The following is a 24,068-nucleotide window of genomic DNA, read 5'->3' as shown; positions in this document are numbered from 1 at the left end:
TTGCTCCCCTCCAGTATTCCTCACTTGTGCTTGTTCCTGAACACTTTGTCTTAATGTCTTGAAGGTTTGTTTCAGTTTTTTCTGCCCTCCCAACTCTGGCAGGTTTATTACAGAGTGCAGCTTCTGGATCCTCAGCTCTGACACCTTTAATATTCAGCACCATGCAGTTTCCTGACTATCTACTTGATTCTGCCCTTTCTTACTGCCTTTTATTTTTTGCATTTGCCTTTTTCTTTCAGCTTTTGCATTATTTGTTTTATTTTTTATAGCCTTCGTTCCTGACAGTGTAATCAGAGAGCTGAACTGCTGGGAAAGGTGGTGGTACAGAAACGTGCTCTGTCTCAGCTGGTCGATGACTGTGTCTTTGGTTTGAAATTTCTGCACTGTTTAGTGCTGTGTTAGTTGACCAAGCTCAGTCACGCTAATGCCTGCACATGCAGAATGAAGTTGCTGCTTCTAGATCATTTCTGGCAGGATCTGTCCAGTCAGATGTTGCTATTTGGAGGCCTCAAAACATTCTGAAGTCACTGCAGGTGAAATGCTAATATGGAAATACCTTAGTGTGTTTTAAGGAAGCTAAAACTCTTCACGCTGGCAGTGACCACATCAGGACTCTTGTTTTGCTGGCACAAGGTTCACGCCAGGCTGTGGGACACAGGTTGCAGTGAGAGCTGGGTGCTCATCCCGAATGCAGCCTTTGAGTATTTGTCTACCTTCAGGATTTATGCCCCTGAGTTCACTCTTACAGAGGAGGAAGGAACACCAAAAACAAACTGGGTGTGAGATTTCCATGCTGTGCCCATTGGGAAGATGTGAACTCCTAATAGAATAGTCTGTCCTTGCAACTTGATTCAGGGTGATGGGAAGCTTCCTGCTTACCTTTTGAGATATATGATCTTACTTGAAATAGGATGACTGCTTATGTGGGGGGGGGGGAGTTTCCTGGTGGTGGTGGTTATGGTGTGTGTTGTTTTTTGTTGTGGGGGTTTTTTGTTTGTTGTGTGGGGTTTTTTTGCCTCACCCCTACCCTATCAGCCTGTGATTACTTCAGCTTGCTTTTCCCAGTTCACTTGGCCATAGGTATCTTCTGGAAATGCACATTCCTCCCTCTGGCCATTTCAGCTTGGGCAAAACTCGGACTTAGAGTCTGCAGGGTAGTGTGTTCAGTAGCTGACATATCCACTATCTGGGTTCTCAGGTTTTTATTCTAAGCAGAACCGTTTGTCTCTTGTGCCTGTGCTTGAACACACGTAACAGTTTGCCAGGTCTGTTCAACTGCATCTCAGTGCCAGCCTCATCCTTCCCATGTGTGCCCTGCTGTCTGCTTTCTGAAGGGTTGGAAGCGTGTTAAAATAGATGCATGGTGTGAAATGCATTCTTTTACACTGCAGTGCTTTAGCAGTCAGCACCATTTAAAGTCTCCCAGAACTGACTTATTTTAAGACAGAGGCTTCTCCAAAATGTGAGCACCTGTGCTGCATGAACATGATCCTGGATGCACTGACTCAGACAGCTCTCCTGTAAAACAAGTAAAAGAAAAGCAGTTTAAGCCAGCCCTCTCTTCTTCAGTTAAAACCTTGTCCGCTAACACTGACCATTAGGCTGTAGCTTCAGCATGGCAAATGATAGTATTGTAAGGAGTACCTGCCTGCTGCTTGTGATCTCCTGTGTTGCTGTGGGTCCCTGTTTGGTTTGAAGCCGCTGTCATTGCCTGGCCACATGCTCCACACACGAGGGGATGTGAAGCAGTGATTGTTTTGTTTCTGAAGCCTTTGGATGCTCCCCTGCATTGACTTTGTCCTGCTAGTTGGTATCCAAAGAGCATAGCTGCTTCCTGCAAAACTCTAGTAGAGAATACAGTAAATAGAAATTAATGTACAAAAACTGCTCTGTCTGCCATTCAGTGACCTCTTCTTTTTTTACCAGTGCCCTTCAGGTAGCCTTGGCTTTTTCTTCTTCCTGTGCTGAAAACTCTGTGGGCTTCTTGACTGCCAAGTTTCAAATAAAATAAGTAATTGGGTTCTGCTTCGAATACTGAATCTTCTGCATTTGGTTATCCTGCTTGTACAGATTTCTTGACTTAAAATGCTTCTAACTTTGATCAAACTGATTGCTTTGGTTGATAGCTGTCCAAGCATGTTTTCAAGTTATATTGTGATAGAGTAAGCAGGAGCTTTAAGCCTTGGGTCTTCTGTAGTGGATACCCTAGAAATATGTATAGGAGAGCATGTGCTGACTGTAAATAAAACCTAAACAAAACCAAACATGTATTTTCAAACAAAGGCTGTTGCGAAAGCATGTGGAAAGAAGATGCTATTTTCCATGGTGAATCTGGTGCATACGGTGGTCTTGTGGTATCAGTTGCTTGGAGATCCTGGGTAGTGTTTGAAGTTCTGGTCCCTGGAGTTTCATGATTATGGGAAAGTTTTGGCTTAGTGCATTTTCCTTTCATGGTTCTAATATTCATGGTGTGAGGAGGTGCTTAGGAAACGTGGATTCTGAAGGCTTGGCAATTGAAGCCTGAAAGGTGGATTCATCACTCCCCAAAACTTGTTTTAAAAGATGCTATGTTTTTATGGGGCATGGTTTATGACTGTGAATGCTTCAAATTGTCAGTAGTTGGGGGTGTTTTACCTCTGACAGTCTTTTTCAGTATGCCTTTTGATGCTGCTCTGGGTGTAACTGTGTGTTTAAACCCCCTTTTCTGCTATAAGCCTTTCTGGCAGGTGGGTAACTGAAGATATATTAAACACAATACATCAGTTTTTTACTACTTTTAATAAATGAACAGAAGTTTTAGGGATTTCTAATTCTAAAGGGAAGAGAGAATGATGGTGAGGGAATAAGGAAAAATATGGAGCTTTAAAACTTGGTTTGTTTCTGTCTCAGTGCCATGGGTATTGGAAAGTGGGTGTCTTAAACTGGGGGCAAAAATGTGGGAAATAAGTAAGGGCCAGTGAGCTTAGCAGGTTAATTGTGGGCCTCTTACCTGACAGATAAGAGCTCTTTTAATTTTGCCTTTAGATTGCTGATGTCAAATGAGAAATACCTTGTAAAGCTGTAATCAATGGAGCTTTGTAACAAGTTTTCTTTCACTTGTTTTTAAACCAGTCTTTTGAATCTGTTTGCAGGGGCCAGCTACCTGTGTTGCATTTTCAAGAACTGGAGACTTACTTGCCTCTGGAGGTTCTGATGAACAGGTACCTGACTAGTTTAATTTGATAGCTTTGTGCCTTGTTGTTTCTATTTTCTTGGCATCTTACTGCTTTCAAAGAGAAGACAAATATTTAAAACTTAAAACTAGACTTCGCTTATTCAGGAAGCACTTCAGCTGGGTTATCTGGGAATGTGTATGTGCAACAGGAAATATTACCCTATGTATGGCCTGTGTTCTGTGCCTTTGAGGTGTCTGGTGCTGGGGAGTAAGATGGGTGTACAAATGGGTGTGCTGAGGTATGTTGAATATTGTGGGCTGTGCTGATGGAGCGTTGCCTGATCTGCCACTGACTAGTGCTGAGACACCAGTGTAAGGACAGGGTGGGGGGGTGCTTCCCCTGAATACTCTTTCAGGCTCCACTGGTCTAAAGTGCTTTCTATTTTATATTCCTTACTGCTCTCCTTTTCCTGCAGATCTCTACTCTCAGTCTTATGTGAGACGCTGTGGCTAAGCCATCTCCAGTGACTGAGACCAGATGGTTTTTGACTGGACATGAATACAGGCTGTAGGCCTCTTTAGTAATGGGGGCCTGGTGCAAAGTTGTGCTAATGCCACAGCTGCACAGCTTTTTGGGTTAAAATTGGACTTTTCTCTGCTAACCATGATATGTAGACTGGGATTGAGAGCCTGTGTGTCTTGTACCGCTGCTAAAGGGGTTTGTGGATGAAGATTGGGGCAGAAAGGGAGATCTGTTCCTTTTAACTTCTGGTTCTAATTCAGATTTACGCTTCTTTAAAAGCGGCTGGCTTTTGCTTTGTCAGTGGAGGAAAGCAAAACTGTACTAAAGTCTGGATCATGCTCAAATGACTTGCTGGTTCTCTCTGCGGTGTATGTGCTCAGTTGTATTCTGTGGAGGAGGGTCCTAGGGTTGTAGCTCATGACTGTTTCATGAGCTGCTGCATTTTAACTCTGTTTTGTGGATTTGCTGAGATGAGTGGCATAGCTTGCTGTCCTTTCTCTTTAAGATCACTTTTTAATTGAGGATTTAGATTGAGATTCATCCAGGTTTTTGCCTTATAAAATTATATTAGGGTCACTAGAATAAGGTTTGCTCTTGAAATGCTTCTCTAACGCAAGAAATGAATATGCCTTTTTGCTGTTTGTTTCTTCCTTAAAAGCCCTCACGTAGCTGGCAGTTCCAGTTACATAGCAGTTCAGCATTTCTTACTTCCAATAGAAAACTTCAGGTATTTTGTCTTCAATTTCTAGGCACAGCTAAGGAGCTGACTTTTTAGTAGCTTCATTTTATAGCCTAACAGGATGTATTTATCTGCTCTTCTCCATTATGTAGATTCCTTCAAAAGGCTTTTGTTTTATCAGCTCCCCCTTCTTTCCTGTGGTTGGGTTTTCTTCAACCAAAGTGTTGCTCGTTAAAAGTATCGCATGGCATTGTTAAACTGAAAGACTGAATGACAGTACTTTCCCAGAAAGGTGCTTTGTAAAGATACATTTGTGGCATGGAGTCGTAATGGACTTCCTTGGCAGCCCTTTCCATTGTAGCTTAAGGTTGTGTGTTTCTGAATACATGCACTGGGAAGGGCAGCTGTTGGCTTTCTTGTTGTTAGCTCCCATGAAGGAACTGCTCTCTCCTCTTAGATTTGTATCCAAAAGTGCAGCCACTCCAACCACAGTGACAGACACTGCAGCCACTCCAACTGCAGTGATAGACATTGCAGCTGAATGAACGGACCAGCCTGTGCTAGTATCAGTTGCCCCTATAAGCAAGGGGAAAAACAAACGAGAGCCATGAAGGTCCACTTGTGCAGTGAAGAAAGATAAAGACCCAATGCACATACTACAGGGGATGGCGTCTGAACAAGAGTTATTACTACAGGAGTCAAAGGAAGAGGTAACTTCTCGATCCTGGACCTCAACCAAGCAGCAGAATATACAGAAAGATTTCAGCAGTCATCCAGGGGAGCACATCATCACCTGATTGCTCCAGTGCTGGGACTGTGGAACCGATGGTCATGAACTAGAAGATAGGAGAGCCAAGCAGCTGTGATCACTTGCTAGGGAAGAGGGAAATGACAAAGAGATTGCAAAAGAGAAATGGTCCCTCAGCCTTTGGGGGTGGCTCTTGGCAGCTGTGAAGGAAAGGTTTCCCTACAAGGACAATGTTATGTGTTGCTCAGCCAAGTGGACCGCGATAGAGAGGCATCCAGTGCCTGAGGGAATCAGCCATTGTAGAGATGATCTATAATAGGCCGGTTGCCAGGAATGCACCTGTAGATCCAGGTGAAGTCGAATGTACACAACCTATGTGGTGGAAACTTACACAGTGCGCCATCATCATATGCCCACTCATTGGTGCCAGTGCCCTGGAGTGAGGCAGCAGCCCTGACTTCCCTCCAGTTGTCATCCTAATAAAGAATGATGAAACCGGATGAGCTCAGCAGTGACCAGACGAGTTCAGAGGTGTCGTCAGCAGGCAACAGTCCAGCACTGCACACCGTCTCTCCTACCCTGGAAGACTGTTACAGGAGATGGAGCCTGACATCATGGACTGAATGAATTCAGCAACTTTTAGGGATTGGTCCATGGAATAAGGAGTGATATCTCTCTTTTTGTGTGGGGATGTGTATACATATATATAGACAAAAAGTAATGTTATATTGAAAAAATGGGGCCTGAGCATGATGTGCATGGTACGGAATAAGGAGTGGATACTGCCCTAGGTTCAGCTGTAAAAGTTATTTTTCTCTTTCTTAGCAGCAGGTGCAGTGCTGCATTTTTGACTTTAGTCTGAGAGCAGCACTGATAACACACCAATGTTTTTAGTTGTTGCTAAGTGATGCTTACTTCTGATCAAGGACTTTTCAGTCTTGTGCTCTGCCAGTGAGGAGGGCACAGGAAGCTGGAAGGAAGGAGAGACAGGACACCTGACCCAAACTAGCTAAAGGGGTATTCCATACCACAGCACATCATGCCTGGTATAGAAACTGGGGGGAGTTACCCAGAAGGCCCAGATTGCTGCTCGGGTCAGGCTTGGGTATCAGTCGGCGAGTGGTGAGCAGTTGTATTGCGCATCACTTGCATTTTATTGTTTTCTTTTCCTTTTCCCCTTTCGGTTGTATATTCTCTCCTCTTGTCACTTCCCTTATCATCATCATCATCATTATTATCACTGGTGGTAGCAGTAGTAGTTTTGTGTTATACCTTAGTTACTGGACTGTTCTTATCTCAGCCCGTGGGATTTGCATTCTTTCGATACTCCTCCCCATCCCTCCTGGAGCAGGGTGGGAAGAAGGAGGAGAGTAAGTGAGCAGCTGTGTGGTTCTGAGTTACCAGCTGGGCTTAAACCATGACAGTGGAGAAAGAAGTTTAACATACAATATATGCACGTGCTAAAACCAGCATTAGTCTTCACTTGCTAGTTTTTCAGTGGAAGGGACTTCGCTAAATACTAACTTACTGAATCCAAAAGAAATACAAGGCATAATAAAGAACATCTCTACAGGTCAAAAAGGATCTTTTTTATGTGGTAACTTAGATATGTAGCCTGTCTAAAAACCCTTACTGAATTGCAGACAGGCCTGTTATATGAGCCTATTGGAATTGGGACAATTTTTTTTTGCCATTTGCACCCTGCTGCAAATATGTGCTGGTTTTAACACTGTGTGAGCTGCCCCAATGAAGATATGGACAGACTTCAACCCAAAGTAGTGATCTGAATAAGTATCCATTTTTGCCATCAGTCTTCACTGAGTTGTGTTGTATTGCTCTTAATCTCCAGGTTAGACTATCCTGGTGTCAGTACCCATCTTTTTTAATAGTACCTTTGCTAGCTGTGAAGAGACAACCTATTCTATAAAAGAGCATCACTTTTTTTCTCTTACACAATGGTGTGGTCACATTGGTTAACTGTGCAACAAAGCCTTCATTTCACACAAAGTAGGGATGAAACCTTGTAAGTGAAGAATAAACACATATTTCTGATAGCCAGGATAGGCTGCCAGGTTCATAGGTGGCTTTCAGACTTCTGAAATACTTCATTGATTACTCTTAAACTTTCTAGACTTGGAGTCACGGCTAAGCATTTTATTCCATATGTTTGCTGTTGATACGCTGAAGTGGTTTATGTTAGAGGCCTCTCTTCTCCTCTGAAATACATACTGCATTATGGAGAGAATATGACTGTAAGTGGAACTTAAGTTTGGTGTTCAGCTGGAAAACTAGCTCGAACTCTAACACTCGTCTCAGAGTCTCAAACTCTGCTTTTCCTGTGAATGAATCTCATGATAAACAACTGACTAGTTGTTTGGGTTGTGGCTGATAACTGTTGTAATGCTAAGCATGGTATTTTAATGTATTTGTGGGTTTAACGGTGTTATTCTGCATGTTGCTTTGAAGTTCTTTAGGTTGCTCTAGTTTCACGGTGTTCCTGACCCAAAGAATGTCGGAAGAGGTCACTTACACATTGAGAACACGGTTACGCCATGTCTGTATTCAGTAGCATATTTAAAAATAACATCTTTAATTTGATCAGTGCTTTCTTAGATAAACTTTGTGTGCATCTGCTGACTCCAATGTGTTGACAGAATTGACCTTTAAGCAAACATAGATGGAAAATTTTAATAGACATCAGCTTTCTTCTGCAGGTGATGGTCTGGAAGACTAACTTTGATGCGGCAGATTATGGTGATGTACTGAAAACCCAGAAGCCTGGCACGAGTTCCGTCATCCCAGAAGATGGAACACATCAAACTCTGGTAGGTCAGCATACAGAAATTGTGCAGAGTTCCTTCCTGCAGCTAGGAAGCCTGTGACTCAGCTAGAAAGACGAACTATAGAGCCATCTTTCTTTGGTATTTACTTGAGCTGCAAGATGTGTTTTTAACCAACTTTATGTTGTTTGTGTAGTTTAACTGTACTTGCTTCAGGAAAAGAAACACAAGATATTTAAAAGGGAAGTAAATTTAGTGTATGTGTGTATGTATTTTTTTATTTCAGTCTCTGTTAATGAATTGTGTGCTAGGCTTGGATGACAGTCCACAAAAAGAGCAGAGATGTGAGTAACAGCTGAAGTCAGTTTTTCTAGCTGATGTGAATCCTTTAGGCTGGTGTCAGTCTGAAAATGGATACTGTTCGCTATAGCTTTTCACTGATGGTCAGCAAAGACAAAAGAAATCTCTGTGCATAGAATAACACATGAGAAATAGGTGATGTATTGTATTGGAACTTCTTTCCCAAATGTGAGGAGGTATTAGTTCATATCTGCTCCCTGAACCATGTATTAAAAAGACATCTGAGTTCTCATTGTACCGAATGGCTAAATCCACCAAGTGAGTAATTCAGTACGATGCACTGATCAAAGTGTAGTATTGATGTTGGATGTCATGGCTAGGACGAGAGTAAGCCTTTCAAGTTACTGCTCATATAATTTTTGCCCGTGGTGACGCTTCACTTCAACAAGACAAAATACAGAAGTCTTTCTTTGGATATTTTTGATACATTTGGATACCTAGGGGATTCATGACAGTGGCTGGTTTTTGGTACATCGTGTTCAACATAAACTGTAAACTGAAACGCAGTTTGTTAACCAGGGGTTTATGCACATGTGGCATGGCCTCAGTTAAAAAGTAAGCTTCTAGCCAACATCTCTTGCTCTGTGGCAGTGTCTTTAATCTTATCAACTTAGGTCTTTATTGGGATAAACTCATGTTCTATCTTAAGGATGGTAGCGTTTTTATTTAACATGATTTCAGTCCATTGCTGGAGGGCTGGAATAGTTGTAGTATTTTGTGACAAGATTTGAGTCTGCAGCTCTAAACCTGAGGCTTTATTATGTGGCGTGCTCTGTAAAGAAAGCAAACAAAATCGGAGGATGCTAGTGCTAGGTGGGTGGGAGAGGATGGTAAGAAGCAATCACAGAAGGAACGAGGAGGTGGAAGTCTTTATTGATCCTTGGCTAGTTTTTGCTAAACCTGACTTCTTCCTTTTCCTTCTCTCCTATGTTCTAACTCTAAAGTTATGCAGGCTATGAAACTAGCAGTCCAATGACCTCTTTATTAGCCTGTTGAACTGGAGTAACTTTTAACTCTATCTGCTTTAACATAAGATATGTGTAATATAATTCTGCGCTGAAATAAGCGGACACAAGGAAAGCCTTTATAGGAAGAAATACTTTCTGTTTGTAACATTCCAAGGAATGGCTTAAACAGTGTAGACAAGGTGTCCACTAATGGGAGATAATGGTAAGTTTACCCCACCTATACTGCTGTTATTACCAAAGCATGCTATCCAGTGGTAATTTAAGGAAAGGAAAAGTGTCAGAGCGCTTCTAAAACTTAGTTCTTTGTCATAGAACCTCTTAAGATGTGCATTGAAAGTAGTTGCTGATCAGAACTCTTGAACAGTGACCAACCAACCTGAGTGTTTGTCACTCCAACAAAACTATTCCCCTGCGGAAGAGGGTTTACCTGGCAAAACCTCTAATAGATGCTGCTGGGACCAGCTGTTTGTGTGCTGCTGACAGGCAAATCTCTGTCGTGTGGTATTGGTTGACAAGGGATTGCTCCACTCATGCTCTGAGCCTGTGGGAAACAGGGCACTATATTCTTTGAGGTAATATACTGGTTTGGACCACATGCTGTGTTTTGGCAGAGGGGGCAAAGTGAATCCATGCTGAGTCATGCGGAAGAGACATACTTGGGTTTGGGGACCTATATTACTTCAAAGGAGTGAGTATTTTGAACTGGCAACCTAATGCAGCTGTTGGCTTGGGTGTGCAGCACAGGAACTGCTATCCTGGCAGTACTACCTGAATATAAAAAGTGTTGGGAAGTTCCTGTGTTACGTGCAACTTACAGAAGATCAAACTGAGTGGTAGTGAGTGGGCTTCTTCCTTCCTGTTTACTTCTTGGGCAAACATGGTGTTATCTTTTGGCGTGAATAGCACAAATGATGCTTCCACTAGATCTGCTAAATTAGCTGTGAGCATAGACACTTGTAAATTAAACATTTGCCTGCCTTCAAGGGTAAAATTATTCCTAGTTAAGAAGCAGGGCTGGAGGTGCTTGCAGTGGTGAGCTTGGATGCTAGCTGGCAAAACTAAGACCAATGTCTTAGTCAGCTAAGTCTGATGCAGTTCTACAGTGTGGTCTTTTATGCAGCTAAGAGCATTGTTTTGCCTTGAAAGCGTGATGCAGCTCTGTCCTGCAGTAAAGGAGTGGAATTTCATTTCTTTTTTTTTGTCTCATATCACAGTCTGATTGGTGCTGCCAAAGCCAATATAGTCTATTTTTTTGGGGTGGTATCAGCTGTACTGTGGCTGCCTGTTACAAGAACAATCGTGTGGAGCTTATATGTGGGCTTTGCTAAGAGTACAGTGCACTTCATAAGGATGGAAATGTAAAATATGACTAATACTCAATACCTTGTGTATTAGCTTTAGGATTGCAGTGCTTTAATATAAAGGCAGTTATAATTGCTGAAGTTAGAAGGGGAAGAACAAACAGTGTAGTCTGAGAGTATCCTTGTTTTGAATACCATAGGTTAAGTTTAGAATTGATACGAAATGTTCTTTGTTGCTAACAAGAACAGGTATCTCTGAAGAAGGCTTGATTTGTTATTTCAGGTATATCCTGAGAGAAGTCTTGGCCCTATGATAACTATTCTGTGATGTCCATTTGTAAAATCATAGAATAGTTTGCATTGGAAAGGGCCTTCAAAGGTTACCTAGTCCAATCCTCCTCCAATGAGCAGGGACATGTTCAACTCGAGCAGGTTGCTCAGAACCACATACAGCCTGGCCTTGAATGTCTCCAGGGATGGTGCATCCACCATCTCTCTGGGCAGCAGCAGTACTCTCTTTCTTTCAAATTAATTTCATTACTTTTACCTTTTAGAAATGTGTTAATGCTGGGCTTTTTAAGAGTACTGTCACTGCTACAGCTTACTGCAAGACTTAAATTTCACTGTATCTTCAGTTCCTTCTTTTGAGCAAAATGTTTGCTTTTTAATAATGAAATACTTACTTGGTGGATTTTGTGTAGTTGACGTCAGTCTTTTCCCATCAAAATCAGACTTGAAACTGCCACCTGTATAGCTCTTGACTTCATGCCAAGGTCACCTTTCTCTGCAATGAAAAATGAAGCTGCTTCATCTTTCTCTGCCGCTGTGTTAGTGTGCCACAATTCTGCTTCTGGAATAATACTCAGGTTTTGCAAAAGTTTGGAGATGTAACTGCATTTAAAACTAGCACAGAGGTTATTTGGTTTTGGTACCCCGAAAATACATGAATGCTTTTCTTGACACATCTTTAGCCTGTTTCACCCTTTACGTAAGTCAGGGAGACTATTTTTCCAAGGGGAGTTTGTGCTCCTTTGTGTAGTTTTTCTCTTAATCCTTGTGAAAGTACAATACTAACCAAAAGAGGGGCTGTCTAAAATCACGTGGTTCAGTATCTGGTTTCTCATGGGGACAGTCAGACTCACATGCAGGAATAATTGAACACAGACATCAAAACCAGTTTGTCATCAAAATGAATGGTAGAAAAAAGAATCCAAAATAACCTGTGGGAAAGAAGAGGCATGAAACATCATCAAGGTTGGTGAACTTGTAAACAAACTTGCTCTAAACCAATTTTCACTTCCGTAGGCAGAGGCAGACTGGAGCCTTCAGTAGAGGCTGGTTTCTCAGGCAGTTGGTTAAAGTTCATTATGAATCAGGGTACTGGGCTTGTTTGCAGCAATAGACATGAACTTCAAAGGTCTCTGCCCACCTGCTTGTGTTTTCTGTAAATAAAAGGCTTAGGAGTTGCAGCTTGCTTTAAAAGTAAAACTCCTTCGTGCAAGGACTGATGGAAACAAGAGAAGCTCATGATGAGCAGGAACTGAAGTCATGACTATGGTGTAAAAGCACAGACAGGAAAGTGTGATAAACACTAAAGCTGTCAGAAGTGAATTGCCACTGTTAGTGTAAATGTGAGGCTTTAAATGTTAGATCAGAATTATGGTAGCTTTCAAATAGTTGCTTACTCTTACATTGCAAGCTAACAATTGTTGCTACTAGATGTTGCATAATTGCGTTGAAAACTGCAGTTGAGGCAAGAGCTCGTGCTGCATGCTGTGTGGAGCTGATGGAAAGAAATGAAGTCTTACAGTGCTGTATGTTGATCCTGTAAGATTCTGGATTGAAGCAAATACAAGTGCTATGTGGTAAGAGTAAATTCGTGCTTTAAGCTGCAGTCTGGAATGTTTAGGACCTAAAAGAAAGTCAGAATAGGAGGTAGGGATTTTGTATGTGACTTTGTAAATATGGTCTTTTATGCTTGTCCTGGAATCAGTAGGCTGTAAGCATAAAGGTCTATCTGTATAAAGAGTTGCGTACGATCAGCTCAAAAGACATGTTCACAGATCTGATATGTTGTAAAAACATTCATCATACAATTTGTTCTCTCCAGAAAGGGCACAGAATGTGTTTTTGAGGGTTTGGTGGTGGTGTTTTTCCCAAATACAAGGCAGGCTTCGTACATGCGGTGCAGCTGATGTGAGGATACAGGAACATTTGTTGAGTTATGTGACAGATCTGCTGCTGTTGTTGACTAATTCCAAGAAGACTGTGTATGGTCGAGTGTTAGGAGCAGATGCTGAACAGTTGATGTCACGTGGACAGTTAGAAAATGCTTGGGTGTTTATCTAAACTTGTGCACTGAAAATTATGAATAAAACCACTGTAGTTAAGCTAAGCTGGTAAACAGCTTTTCATGCACTACTATGGAAAGTAGTTCACTGATACAGGGATTCTTCACTCGAGTTTAAGCATGAACCTTCTTCAGGCGTGTTGTAACTCCTTGTGAAAAATACCACTTTGCAAAGGAGGCGGCTGATGAGGAGACTTCGGTCTAAGACTGCATATAGCTTTCTGAAGGAAAATACTGTAAAACTTACTTGTGTTGCGGTACCCCAGAGACAAAGCTGTCTTTAACAGGGGGAGTGGGAGCTTCAGATGTCCAGAAGGCTGTAAAATGCGTGGTCAGCAAGGGATACATGTAGATTGCTCATCTCAGACTGAGGGTATCCTGGCAAGAGAGGTAATAGATGCAGCATAACTTAAGCTTGCAGGTGATGGGGAAGAGTTTCTCTTGCCACTTCTGTTGCGAATTCTGCAACCATATAACTTAAATATAAGCAGCTTAGTTGTCAGCTTCTGGTAGGACTCTGAGAGACCTGCTTATATGAGTGGATGTGCAGACAGACTCAAAACTGGGTAATCCCTTGTTTGGGCAATTTAGGAGACATGGGCAGAGGTGCAGAGTTGTCCTCTGTCACCCTCTTGCCAAGAATAATTTCTGCTCTTTTGAAATTCAAGAGTACAAATGTTTTAGGGATCTTCAGCTCCTTTGAAGTTAAATAGTACTCAATTGTGGAGCCACCAAATTTGAAAGTTAATGGCATAGCAGACTTCACAGAGTGAAGCTTGGGAAGAGCAGTGCTTCAGTAGACTATTAAACAAGTAAGTGGCCTGTGACTCTTCAGATGTGTCTTTTGGTTGAGACAGGCATTTAGGCCTCTTCCTAAGCTGCGGGGTTTAACATTTTCTCCTGGCATTGGACTATGTTTCTTTCCTCCATGGCAATTTTCCCCAAAGAGTTCTGTTGAATAGGATTAGAGACTAATTCCAAAACCCATGATCTGATCATAAAGTTGTCTGAAGCCTATAACTGCATGTCCAAAGCTGACTCCACCTCTCCCTTTGCTGGTTCTGTTTCATCTTTGGTGACCTTGGGTGCCTCCTGCTCTCAGCCTGAGGTCTCTGTGCTGACTGCAGCAGTTCATTCTGTCAGCCACTAGTTCCTTGTGCAAATAAATTCCTCCTGAATTACTCATAGGCCAGATGTGCCTTTTCCTTTTCTGACCTTTTGGCTTCCAAATGGTAACTCTCTGTAATTTTGGCATCCATTACCATGGACAAATTCTTTTGTACACTTTTACTTACTGTGAAATCCCCTCCTGGGAAGCACTTTCAAGGCACAGAGCTGTAGTTCTTTGCAATTGGACGTGAATGTGTGTTGTCGTTTGCACCTCCTTCATCCCCTTCTATTTATTTATCTTGAAGTGTTGTAAGGGAGGAATCCTGTATTCACAGCAGGGGCTCTAACCTTCATCCTTCAGGATAAAGGTGGTCTGCAAAATGATTATTTTTCCTGACCTATTTGTCACCTTGTTTCTCTGAGGATGGCTTTAGTTTGGTAAATGACGGTCTTTCCTTTGGAATGGGTAGGTAGATTATTTACTTAAAAGATCAACATTGTGATGAGTGCTTAAGATGCTCTCTACTCTGCTTGGCTGTCTGAGCAGAAGCTTCAGAGGGCCCTGCAAGACTCTTACTACAACTTACCAAAGGATGCTCAGGAGCTCTTCCACATGTTCTTCACAAGCAGTGTAGTTGCGGATGGTTACCCCAGCTGCCTGGCCTTTATTACTCTTTTGCTGAAGGAAGCTCATTCACCTAAGCCTGTTGCAGCATGTGAGTGTAATTTTTTGCAAGGAGACAGTTTCAACAGGAGCAATGTACACCTTCAGAGGCTGAACATGTGCCTCCTTTGTGATGTGGACAAAGACGGGTCTCTGCTTTGGCCTGTGCCTGAAGAGGCTGTGCTTGTAAATCTTGTGAGAGCCAGAAGGATGTAATTTTCTTTCATCACTCACGTTCTTCTCTGAGCAAGAGCAGCTAGTAGCTCTTTCTGTGCAAGAAGTGTGCCCCTGTGGTGTCTTCCACTCATCTTCCTGGAAACCAGAGATTTAGAGTGGGATGAGCTCTAACGTCCAAGAAGTTCCAGACACTTCGTTGACTAAGGGAGCTGTCACGGTGAGTAAGGCTGGCTAGCTGAGAATGTTTGCTTGATCTCTTCCTGCCTATTGCAGCATCCCTAGAATCTGGAGAACATGATCATTCTTCCCGTTATGGTAGTATGGTTAGTAGGAACTCTGGCTAACATGGGCCAGAAAGAGCACACTGCACATTCACTTATAAACACATGTTCTTGCTAAAAAAGAGAGAGAAACTTGGTCTTATGCTGTGCGTTTACAGGCCTATCTGAACTCCTTCACCCTGGTACAGATAATCTGGTTCCAGCCCAGAACACCGGGCAGGAAGGCATCAGTGTTGCATCTTCCCTTTTGTGGGTAGCCCCCAAGGGCGTAACTGCTGGGTTTCATCATTGGAAAGGCTGTATCCAACTGAGCTCTAGAGTCCAGCTCTAATTCACTGGAGGCTGAAGCCTGGTAACAGTGCCAGGTTTCTTCCTATCAGGAAGCCCAAGTTCATCTGAGCGGAACTGAACAGCTCTATCAGTTGGCTGTGCTGCTTGTGGAGCCTCACTGTAGATCCTGCCAGTTTTCCTGCATCTTAATTTGACTGTGAGGCTGCATCAGGGCAAAATAAATGGTTTTCTCTCACTCAACTAAATGAGTGTCTGCCTCGCAAGCAGTTAACAGCAGAGCTCCTTTCTGGAAGATGTGCCAGGAAGCCTCTGCTAATGGCTAGCACTCTGTTACTCTATTTCAGCTTTTTTCTTGTTGCTGTGTGAAAATGAAGTATTCACAAGCTAATGGGTTTTGCCTCTATGATGTTGCTCTTTATCCTGAAACTTTTGGGTTTGTTTTCCTCTTGGTCTGGTCACTGTAAGGAAAAAAAGGTGAACATGTCAAACAGGTGAAAGCTTATGTCTTCTCTGATTTTGTGCCTCAATATTTTTACATGTTGCAGTCTGTTTCAGAGTTTTCTGATCTTGATGACAGACCTAAGAGAGAGAAAAGGCAGGGTATAGGCAGCCTCAGCTTGGCTTTCCAAGAGGCTCAGAACGACTGCACTGACCCGCAACAGATTTGCCTTTCAGTGGATGGGAGCAGCTGTGCTGCTACAACTGCTTTGCTGTGTTCTGGCTTGACAAGACTTTCTGTAGAAATAGGAGGATCAGCTTTTAATTTCTGTCACCTTGCAGCAAATAGATTTGTTCTTTCAGGCTCTGGAACAATAAGGCAAGTCCTGACAAGTCATTATTGGTCAGAATAGAAATTGCCTTTTAAGTTCAGCATCTCAGGCTAATTAATGTAAATTCACCCACTTAGGTTGCTGCTGTGTGTGGCTTGTTCTAGTGCTTGAGTCATAATTCAAAGAGAAGGGACGGAGGGAAGATTTATGGTTTTTTGCTCTTCCAAGCTGCTGTTGTCAGCTCTGAGATGAAGATGGCTCCAGCTTGAAGAGCTTCTAAGAGCTCAGGCTTTTCTGCTAAAATGCAGGCTTGAAGCAAAGTCGTAACAAATGGGCATGTTCTGTGCAGACACACACGTGCTGTGTTTACACGTGTGTATGTATACATATAACGTTTGGTTTTTTTATTGTTTGTATTTTTACTGTGAGGGTGGTGAGGCATCCCTGCCACGGCACTGGGGATGGACCTTGATGATCTTAAGGTCCTTTTCGATCCTAACTGGTCTATGATTCTGTAAGTGATACACATGAATATGTGATATGTATGTTACACAGCATATACATACCTAGTTCATTAGAACGAGGCAAATGAGTCTGAAGAAAAAAATGAGCTGGAAGCTGTTGTTCCCACTTAAGGAGATCTATGTCTGTTTTGCTTCTTGCCTTGAAGACTGTTGGTGTCGACGAACCTGTAGCTGGCTAACCCAAGGCTGAGGATAAACACTTTGCTTCAGTGTTTGGCTTCTTTCTCTTGGGAGCCTTTGCCAAGAGCAATCTTAAATAGGGCCAGAGAACAGTAGTTCAATTTTTGGTGAAATTTCTTACCAGTGGTTCTCATGTTTATCTTTTTGTTCCTGTAGTGGCTTGTTTCCACCAAAACTGTTCCTTTGAGATTTTTTGGTGCTGTTCTGCTCCAGGAGCAGTGTTTAAAATGGCCAGTTAAGTGCCACCTGTACAACAAAGCCTAATTACTCCATATTAAATTTGAGAAGACCTCTTCATATCTCCCAAGACAACACTAAGGCTGATGGGAAGGGAGAATTGGTTAAGGGAGGTAAAATGTCTAAGCAAAGTAAGACAAGACAAATCTAACATGCTGAAGGCCACACTCAGCTTTACCTTCTCAAGGAACACAGACCTGCTGTATTTTTTTCAACAGCTGGTAGTTATGAACTCTTACCTGGCTGTGCACTCTTTCACTGGGCTTTCAATGTCTGGCAGTCCTAATTCCCATTATAACTTGTCATAGGAAAGCCACTTGTGCTTTTGTAATAAATGCAGAGCTTTCCCATTCTTCTTGGAGGTTTGTAGAGGCTTTTTAGCTATTGAAAGTGTAACTCAAATTGGAATGGAGCTGACTACTGAAGCTTACTTCCTATATTTTATCATTTTCCCTTAGTAAGACCAAATTAATGTAGTATTGCATTAATAACTAGTAATTTGGAAGCCATAGCTTTTTTTAGAGTTACGTTCCTTTCTGAATTGAGGTTGTGGTGATCTGCATTGCCAGGGTTTATGAGGAACTGAGTCTTCTATCCCTCCCAGTGCCAGCTACACTCCTCTTTGGAAACAGTGCAGGAATTTACTTTCTTTCGTCTTTCTGTGTAAAACAGAGATCACGTAGCACAAAAACTCATGATCTCGGCTGGCAAACAACCGGTTGATGCCATGGTGTATATAGTGGTGCCCAGTATAAGCCAGCTGAAAAGCACAGGCAGCACGTAGCTTGGGTGCATTTAGCTGTGTGCATAGATGCTTGTTACTTGGGGGTACCTGGAAAACCACGATACTAATGTCTGTCTTGGTTTAAAAGTGATATAGAGGGTACAGTTAAGTGGACGAAGAGACAGTGAACCACCACATAGGATGGGAACAGCTTTTCCCTTCTGGCAGGCAGGAGCAGGGTGAGGACCTGCTTTGGCAGGAGACTGCCAAACAGTGACACTTGCAGAGATAGGATGCCAGTATTTCAGTCCGAGTGCAGCCTTCTGTGTATGGACAGGTTGTTTTCATGCATGTTTGAGTACTGTAGCTGGCCATTAGCTAGTAGCCTTGTCTCTTTTCTTTCTGGCAGCTTGCATTGCTGGATGGTGTGATACTTCACTTAAAATACACAAACCTAATGCCATTCGCGTGCCTCTGCCAGTGGTTCACTTGGGCTTTGGCACAAGAGTGCCTTGGGATTTAAAGAGGTTTGAGGTGTACCTGTTAACTATACTACTTCTTAGGGTTATCACAGATTTAATATTTATTTGCCTACAGCAAAACATGGCCATTACTGTATAGGCACCAAGTTTTAATATTTTAACTTGGTATTTTTAGTAACACCGACAAGGAGGAGGGTTCTGTCTAAATAATTTCTGGCCTGTGGCATATCTAACCCAACTTTTGGTGTGAAGCAAAAATAAAAGGGGATTAATGTTCTTTTCATGTCCCTTCTCTTTTTCTCCTCCCTCCCTCCCAAATCACCTTCCATTATTGCAACTTGAGTCCTGAAATAAGAAGTGAGGAGGGATGAATAGTCCTATAAATTGTTTCGCAAGGTTAAATTAACTTGTATGCTATTTCTGGTTGTTACCCTAGGCTGCTCTGAACAGTTAATGTGGAGTAATGCAAGGCTTGAAGAATGTGATTGCTCCAGAAATTTTGGTGGTGCCTTAAAGAGGGGGTGCTTTTCCAGGCTAGAGAAACGTGCTTGTGCTTGAAGAGCTGTGTTTAGTCAATGGTATTTTGTATGTAGCAGAGAGAAGTGAGGTTACCTCTCAGTTTTTCGCAGGTCCTCCAGTCTGGTACGGTATGCTCCGGCTGACCTTCTTGTGGAGCTTACCTTGAAGCTGATAGGCTTCCACTGGATGTCACTGTTGCTCTCTGGGAGCACGTTGAAAATATCACTTTACCTGTGGTGAAAATGACTTCTCAAAATAGAAGACTTTTAATGGTATTTCTCTCTCATTTCGATGAAGTAGAATTGCGATCTGAATAAACAGTGTGCACCACCTTTGGGAGTTTTCTGCTCCTCTGGTGTTTCATGGGGAATTCTTTTCGGCTAAAATAGTGAATGTAATTGCACTTAGCGAGTTTTAATCCATCGGATGTCCGTATTGAATTGAATACATTGGATGTGTGTGTTGCTTAAAGGGAATGAATCCTTCTAGGTACTTGAAAATTAATTCTTAATAATATCTTACTCTCTTTAAAGAAGAAACAAAACCCTTTAGAATAGTAGATACACAGTGGAAAATGATTTAAAGGGACTTAAAGGTAGAGCTGCACCATTCACTTCTCATCACTCAGTTGCTCCCTTCCAGTGGAGAGAGGTGAAAAGATGGAAAAGTAAGTCCTTCCTCTGGATTTAATTTTAAGAATGTAGTTATCTGAGGTCCATCTGAAATAATACTACTTTTTATTAGTAGGTGTAAAATTCAGGTAGGTGCTTATCCTCTCAACATATCTTCTAAATATCGCCATTTAGAAAGCAAAATGGCTTTTTTTTCCAGTTGTTCCTTGCAGTTTTACTATGGATGTACACGTGTTGTGTAGTTAATACTTTTCCCCCACCCTGCTATCAGTGCTATAATAGCTGGCCAGAATGCTCTTTAGCCAGAACAATTTTCGTAAGAGGCTCAGTAAGAGACCTCTGGAATGAAGGATGATTAATTTTCCCCTTCCCCCAAGTAGTTGCACTGTGCTGTCTTTAAGTGGTTGCTATAAATAAATCACTTCTGTTTTCCCTTTGTCACTGAGAGCTGCATTGTATTCTGAAACGGCTCATCTATTCTTCCTTTAATGTTCAGCTGCTTCTTGCTATACCCCTAGAGCTTAATACGCAGATGTTGTAATAAGATATTTAATGGCAAATACATTGATCTGGTTGTGCCAAGTAAATTGTGCACTTGAACTCTGACTAAAATAAATGAAACCTCTGCACCAGTGTTATTGTTTCTGGTGCCTGTCCTCAGGATTCAGCAGCACTTTACATTGCAGGTGAGTCAGATGGGAGCACAGTTGTCTCTGTAATGGTGATGCTCATCAGTGCTGAGACTGTCACAGTGCCAGGGCATATTTCTATGTTGTTTGCAGTGTTATAAAAAATCTGTTAGAATTTAAATGACTAGTGCTGGCTCACAACATGATACAGATTGCTATTAGGAGAAGGGTGGCTGTAGTTTGGTCTGTGAGGGTTTTCTTACTCATTCTTATGGACAGTAGCGGGGGTTGATTTAACCCTCTCTTACAGCATCTGAGGTGGTAGTGTTAGGGCAGTTCAGTTTTCCCCACCTGGGTGCACGTTTCCTTTCAGATGTACTGCCTGCCCATTAAGGTAGTGGTAAGTACAAGTTGTAGTCTGGCTGGTAAGGGAAAGTTTCCAAACGCTTCCCTCATTTGTTAATTGCAGAGGGCAAAGCTTTCCCTGAATAACCCCACAACGATGCTTACCACTGTCACGTTTGGAAGTTCTGCTAACCATTCACTAGAGGCAGCCTTGTTGCCTTTATAATGCAGCTTCAACTGGTGTCACTGCTGTATTTGAACTATAGCTGAAGTCTAGGTGGTGCTTGTGGCAGAAGACCTGTCCTTCTGAGCACTGCAGTCTCTTTCCAGTTCTTTAATGAAGAACGTGTTTGAGCTCATCAGAATGTTTGGCACCTTCCTAAAATTAATGTTAAACAAAATTCTGGGTGTCTGTTCCAATTTAAGATACTTGTAAAATCTTCCAGCATCTGCCCTGTGAAGCCCTGGCTGTGTTTTTCTTAGCAGGCAAAGCTTTCCTTGACTAAAACATGGAGATTTTGGCATGAAAAACCTGAAAGAAGTGAAAACCCCCACAAACGTTTTTCTCCTTGATGCCATGAAATCACTGTTCCCCTTTGTTCACAAAGCTTCTGTTAGCTGGTAGCAGAGAGAAGTGCTTTGGGTAGTGTCAATACAAATATACCTACTTGGGCTCCTCAGCCTCTTCAGAAAAAGTGGGTTGAAATTAGCCTAGTGAATTTGATTCAGATGGATGCTTTAACCTCTGAAAAGGAAGGTGCTGGGCCTTTGTGTAGTGCAGCAGTGTGCATGTCCATCTGGGCCAGGTTGACTGTCAGCCTGTCCTTTGCTGTTGTCCTTCTGCTCTTCTGTACTTCCTGGGCTGCATTTACAGCTTGTCGTTTTCATGTGTGTCTAGATGAGAGTTTGCAGCATTCTCGGTAATCTCTGCCTTGTGTTGGACCTGCCTATGTTGGGCAAATCCAGGCTTAACCCTTAATCCAGTCTCTTGTTGGATGCTGTATATAGGGCCACCCTTTGAGAAGCTTACTTGGATGGGTCCCATACTTCGGGTTGCAGCCTGGTGCCGTCAGAGCGGGTGGTATGAGTAAGAAGCTATAGAGCAAACTGACTTCAGTTTCTCTGCCTGCCTGTTTATGGGCAGCAGTTCAAAGTGCTGTCTGTGGGTGTGGGTGTGGGATACTTGGCTTTTGCACCTGCAGTGCCAGGGTAGGTTAGATAGGATGTGCTTGTTCCTTGAACTGAATATTCAAATACCATGGTCAATTAAAAGCCTCCCTTTTGAAAGGTACACTCCATGACACATTGGCATAGCTTTTATTTGATGACTGGATATGTCCCTAGTTTAGATAGATGAATTCAGTACTTCACTGCTGAAGGCTCTAGCTGCAGATTATCTTCTGGATGATGATGGGCTATAAGGAACCTTTCCGGCAGCTGTGGTGTTTGAAATGGGACATTATGCCATATTATCATGCTTCTATTTTAAGTGTAGATACACTTCTGTTCTTGGGGGTGTTGCCACCATGCAGAGTGCCTTCTGGAGCCTGCTTGGGCTCTGTGGAGGTGGCTTGCTTGGCTTTTCATGGGGGTGGTAGACAGCCTGGGAGCTGATCAGCAGAATTTAGCATCTGTGACAAGAGGCTGCTGCTGCTCCTGGCTTTAACTTGACATGATGAAGGACCACCTGATTCATAAAGCATCAGCTGTGGGAGCATCTCTGCAGTATTGACCTTCCAAATGTGACAGGCTCTTAAACTTTGTGGACTGTAGCAAAGAGAATATCAACTCTGAGTTCAACCCAGAAGCTTTTTATGAAAAGCTGTCTGACAAATGCTATAAAGATAGAGGGAGAAAATATGTTAGTACAGTCATTTTTCTGCTTCTGTGAGTCAGCTTGTTCTAATGGTTTTGAAGTAGAGAGCTCATCATCGTTTGGGGTTTTTAAGTGCAGGTTGTATGCAGTGTTAGCTCGCTTAAATTTCTGCTGTGCCATGATTGACTGACCTAAAGTTACATCAGAATAGGATAGTTAGCCTTAAAATAACAAGAAAACATGCTTTTTAGTGCTGATTACCCATTGAAAAAGTGTTTTGTGGGGGGATTTTTTTGTTGTTGATTTTTACTTTTAAATTCAAACGGCAAATAGCAGCTTTGTAAGGCTGGTTTTATCTCATCTCTGCAAGAACATATTTTGATTCAATCAATGCATCAAGCAGCAACATGTGGCTCTTGGGCTACCTGCAGCCCAGGAGTAGTTTGAGTGTGGCTCCCATGCCAAGGCTGTGCAGCGTGACCCAGATTGTGGGCTGTGTTGGCCTAGGGCCTGTGGATAATCCAAATTATCCAAGCAAGTGGGAGGAAGCAAATTAGCAGAGGCTGGTGTGGCTGGCACCACCTGATACCCAGCTGCATCCCAAGCCTGCGGTGTAGCACGGTGATCCCTGTGGAACAGTTGTTAGATGTATCCTTTGAACCTTTCCCTTCATCTCCTTATACAAAAGTGGTCTGTATGGTTGGCTGTAGGAGGGTAGTTTGGGTGACAGGGACTGGAAGGCTGGTCAGCCCTTACTAGCAGTTAGTGGTCAGCAGCAAGGCATTCTCCTGTCAAAGCTTACTGTTCTGTGCCCTCTTTCCCCTTCCCCTCTCAGTCTCCAGTTTCCCTATGTAGTCACATTTCTCTTTGCACTGCTTGTTGCTTATTTTGCCCACCCGTTGGGCTAGACCTCAGCCTTGGGAGCCTTTCTGTGGCCGAAACCTGTGACTCACAGCAGCAAAAGTGTTTTAATGTATATTTCTTCCTTAAAAAAATGTATATTTATGTATGTGTGTGTACACACGTGTATCTTCATAACGCACTAAACATTTGGGAGTTTAAATTTACATGAGCTAGTGTAAGGTCTTACTGCAGCTTAGTTGCACATCTGCACACACCTGGCATCAAATAGAGAGATGAGCAGGTAAATCGCTGCAGCACTGCTGAGAAATGCTTTTGTGGTAGTGTGTGTGTAAGAGAAGAGATGGAAGCAGCTCTTCCCTTCTTGCTTAGAAAAAATACGTGTGGGAGAACTTTTAGAGACCATTTTCCAATCTGTCAGAAGTCTGTGCTGCTTGTGGATTTGCAGACTTTAGTCATACGTGTGAGTAACAAGTTCATGGGATGCAGCAGCACCAGGTGTCAGGCCATGGAGTTTTGAGCGCTGTGATCTTGGCTTTAGATTCAAATGTTGTCTGTTGGTGTGAATTGAGAAACTTAAGTCTGCAATCGCTTAACCAGTTGGCTACCTTGTTAGATAAACTTCTCTGCACTACTCCTATTGATGGTAGTGCAGATAAATAATGCAAATAGTGTTTGTTCTAGAAGAAAGATGCCATTTTGAAAGAAAAGGAAAGAAGAATGAGTTCTCTAGTAGAGATCTGTTTGTGCTTTTACAACTTAATTTATTCTGAATGAAATATTCAGGCTTGCATAACTAAACCAGTTGAAATTGAAACTTCAAAGTAAACTTGTTCTTAACCTCATTGAGGAGGGAAAACCAGTTCAAGATACAAACAAAATTAAAATTTCTAAATCCAAGCTGCCTGTTTTAATTCATATTGAAACAGTTTGCTCCTGGTGAACTGTGGTACAGCATCCCTG

The 24,068-nt window shown here is 42.4% G+C and overlaps 1 protein-coding gene across 1 annotated transcript in view; it reads left to right on the top strand.

Moving 5' to 3' along the window:
• The window catches only part of POC1A (POC1 centriolar protein A), a 59,259-nt gene that overhangs the window by 22,005 nt on the left and 13,186 nt on the right, over positions 1–24,068 (top strand). Inside the window, exons 8-9 of the mRNA XM_057407789.1 lie at positions 3,132–3,200; positions 7,819–7,929. Of these exons, the coding sequence (XP_057263772.1) occupies positions 3,132–3,200; positions 7,819–7,929 (180 nt within the window). The remainder of the gene's footprint in view (positions 1–3,131; positions 3,201–7,818; positions 7,930–24,068) is intronic.

Source organism: Pezoporus wallicus, unplaced genomic scaffold (genome assembly GCF_028554395.1).
Source record: "Pezoporus wallicus isolate ANWC-B61680 ecotype Strahan unplaced genomic scaffold, APGP_CSIRO_Pwel_v1 contig_3568, whole genome shotgun sequence".
NCBI lineage: Eukaryota > Metazoa > Chordata > Aves > Psittaciformes > Psittacidae > Pezoporus > Pezoporus wallicus.
The sequence above is the reverse complement of the archived record's forward strand: the minus strand, read 5'-3'. Positions and strand labels throughout refer to the sequence as shown.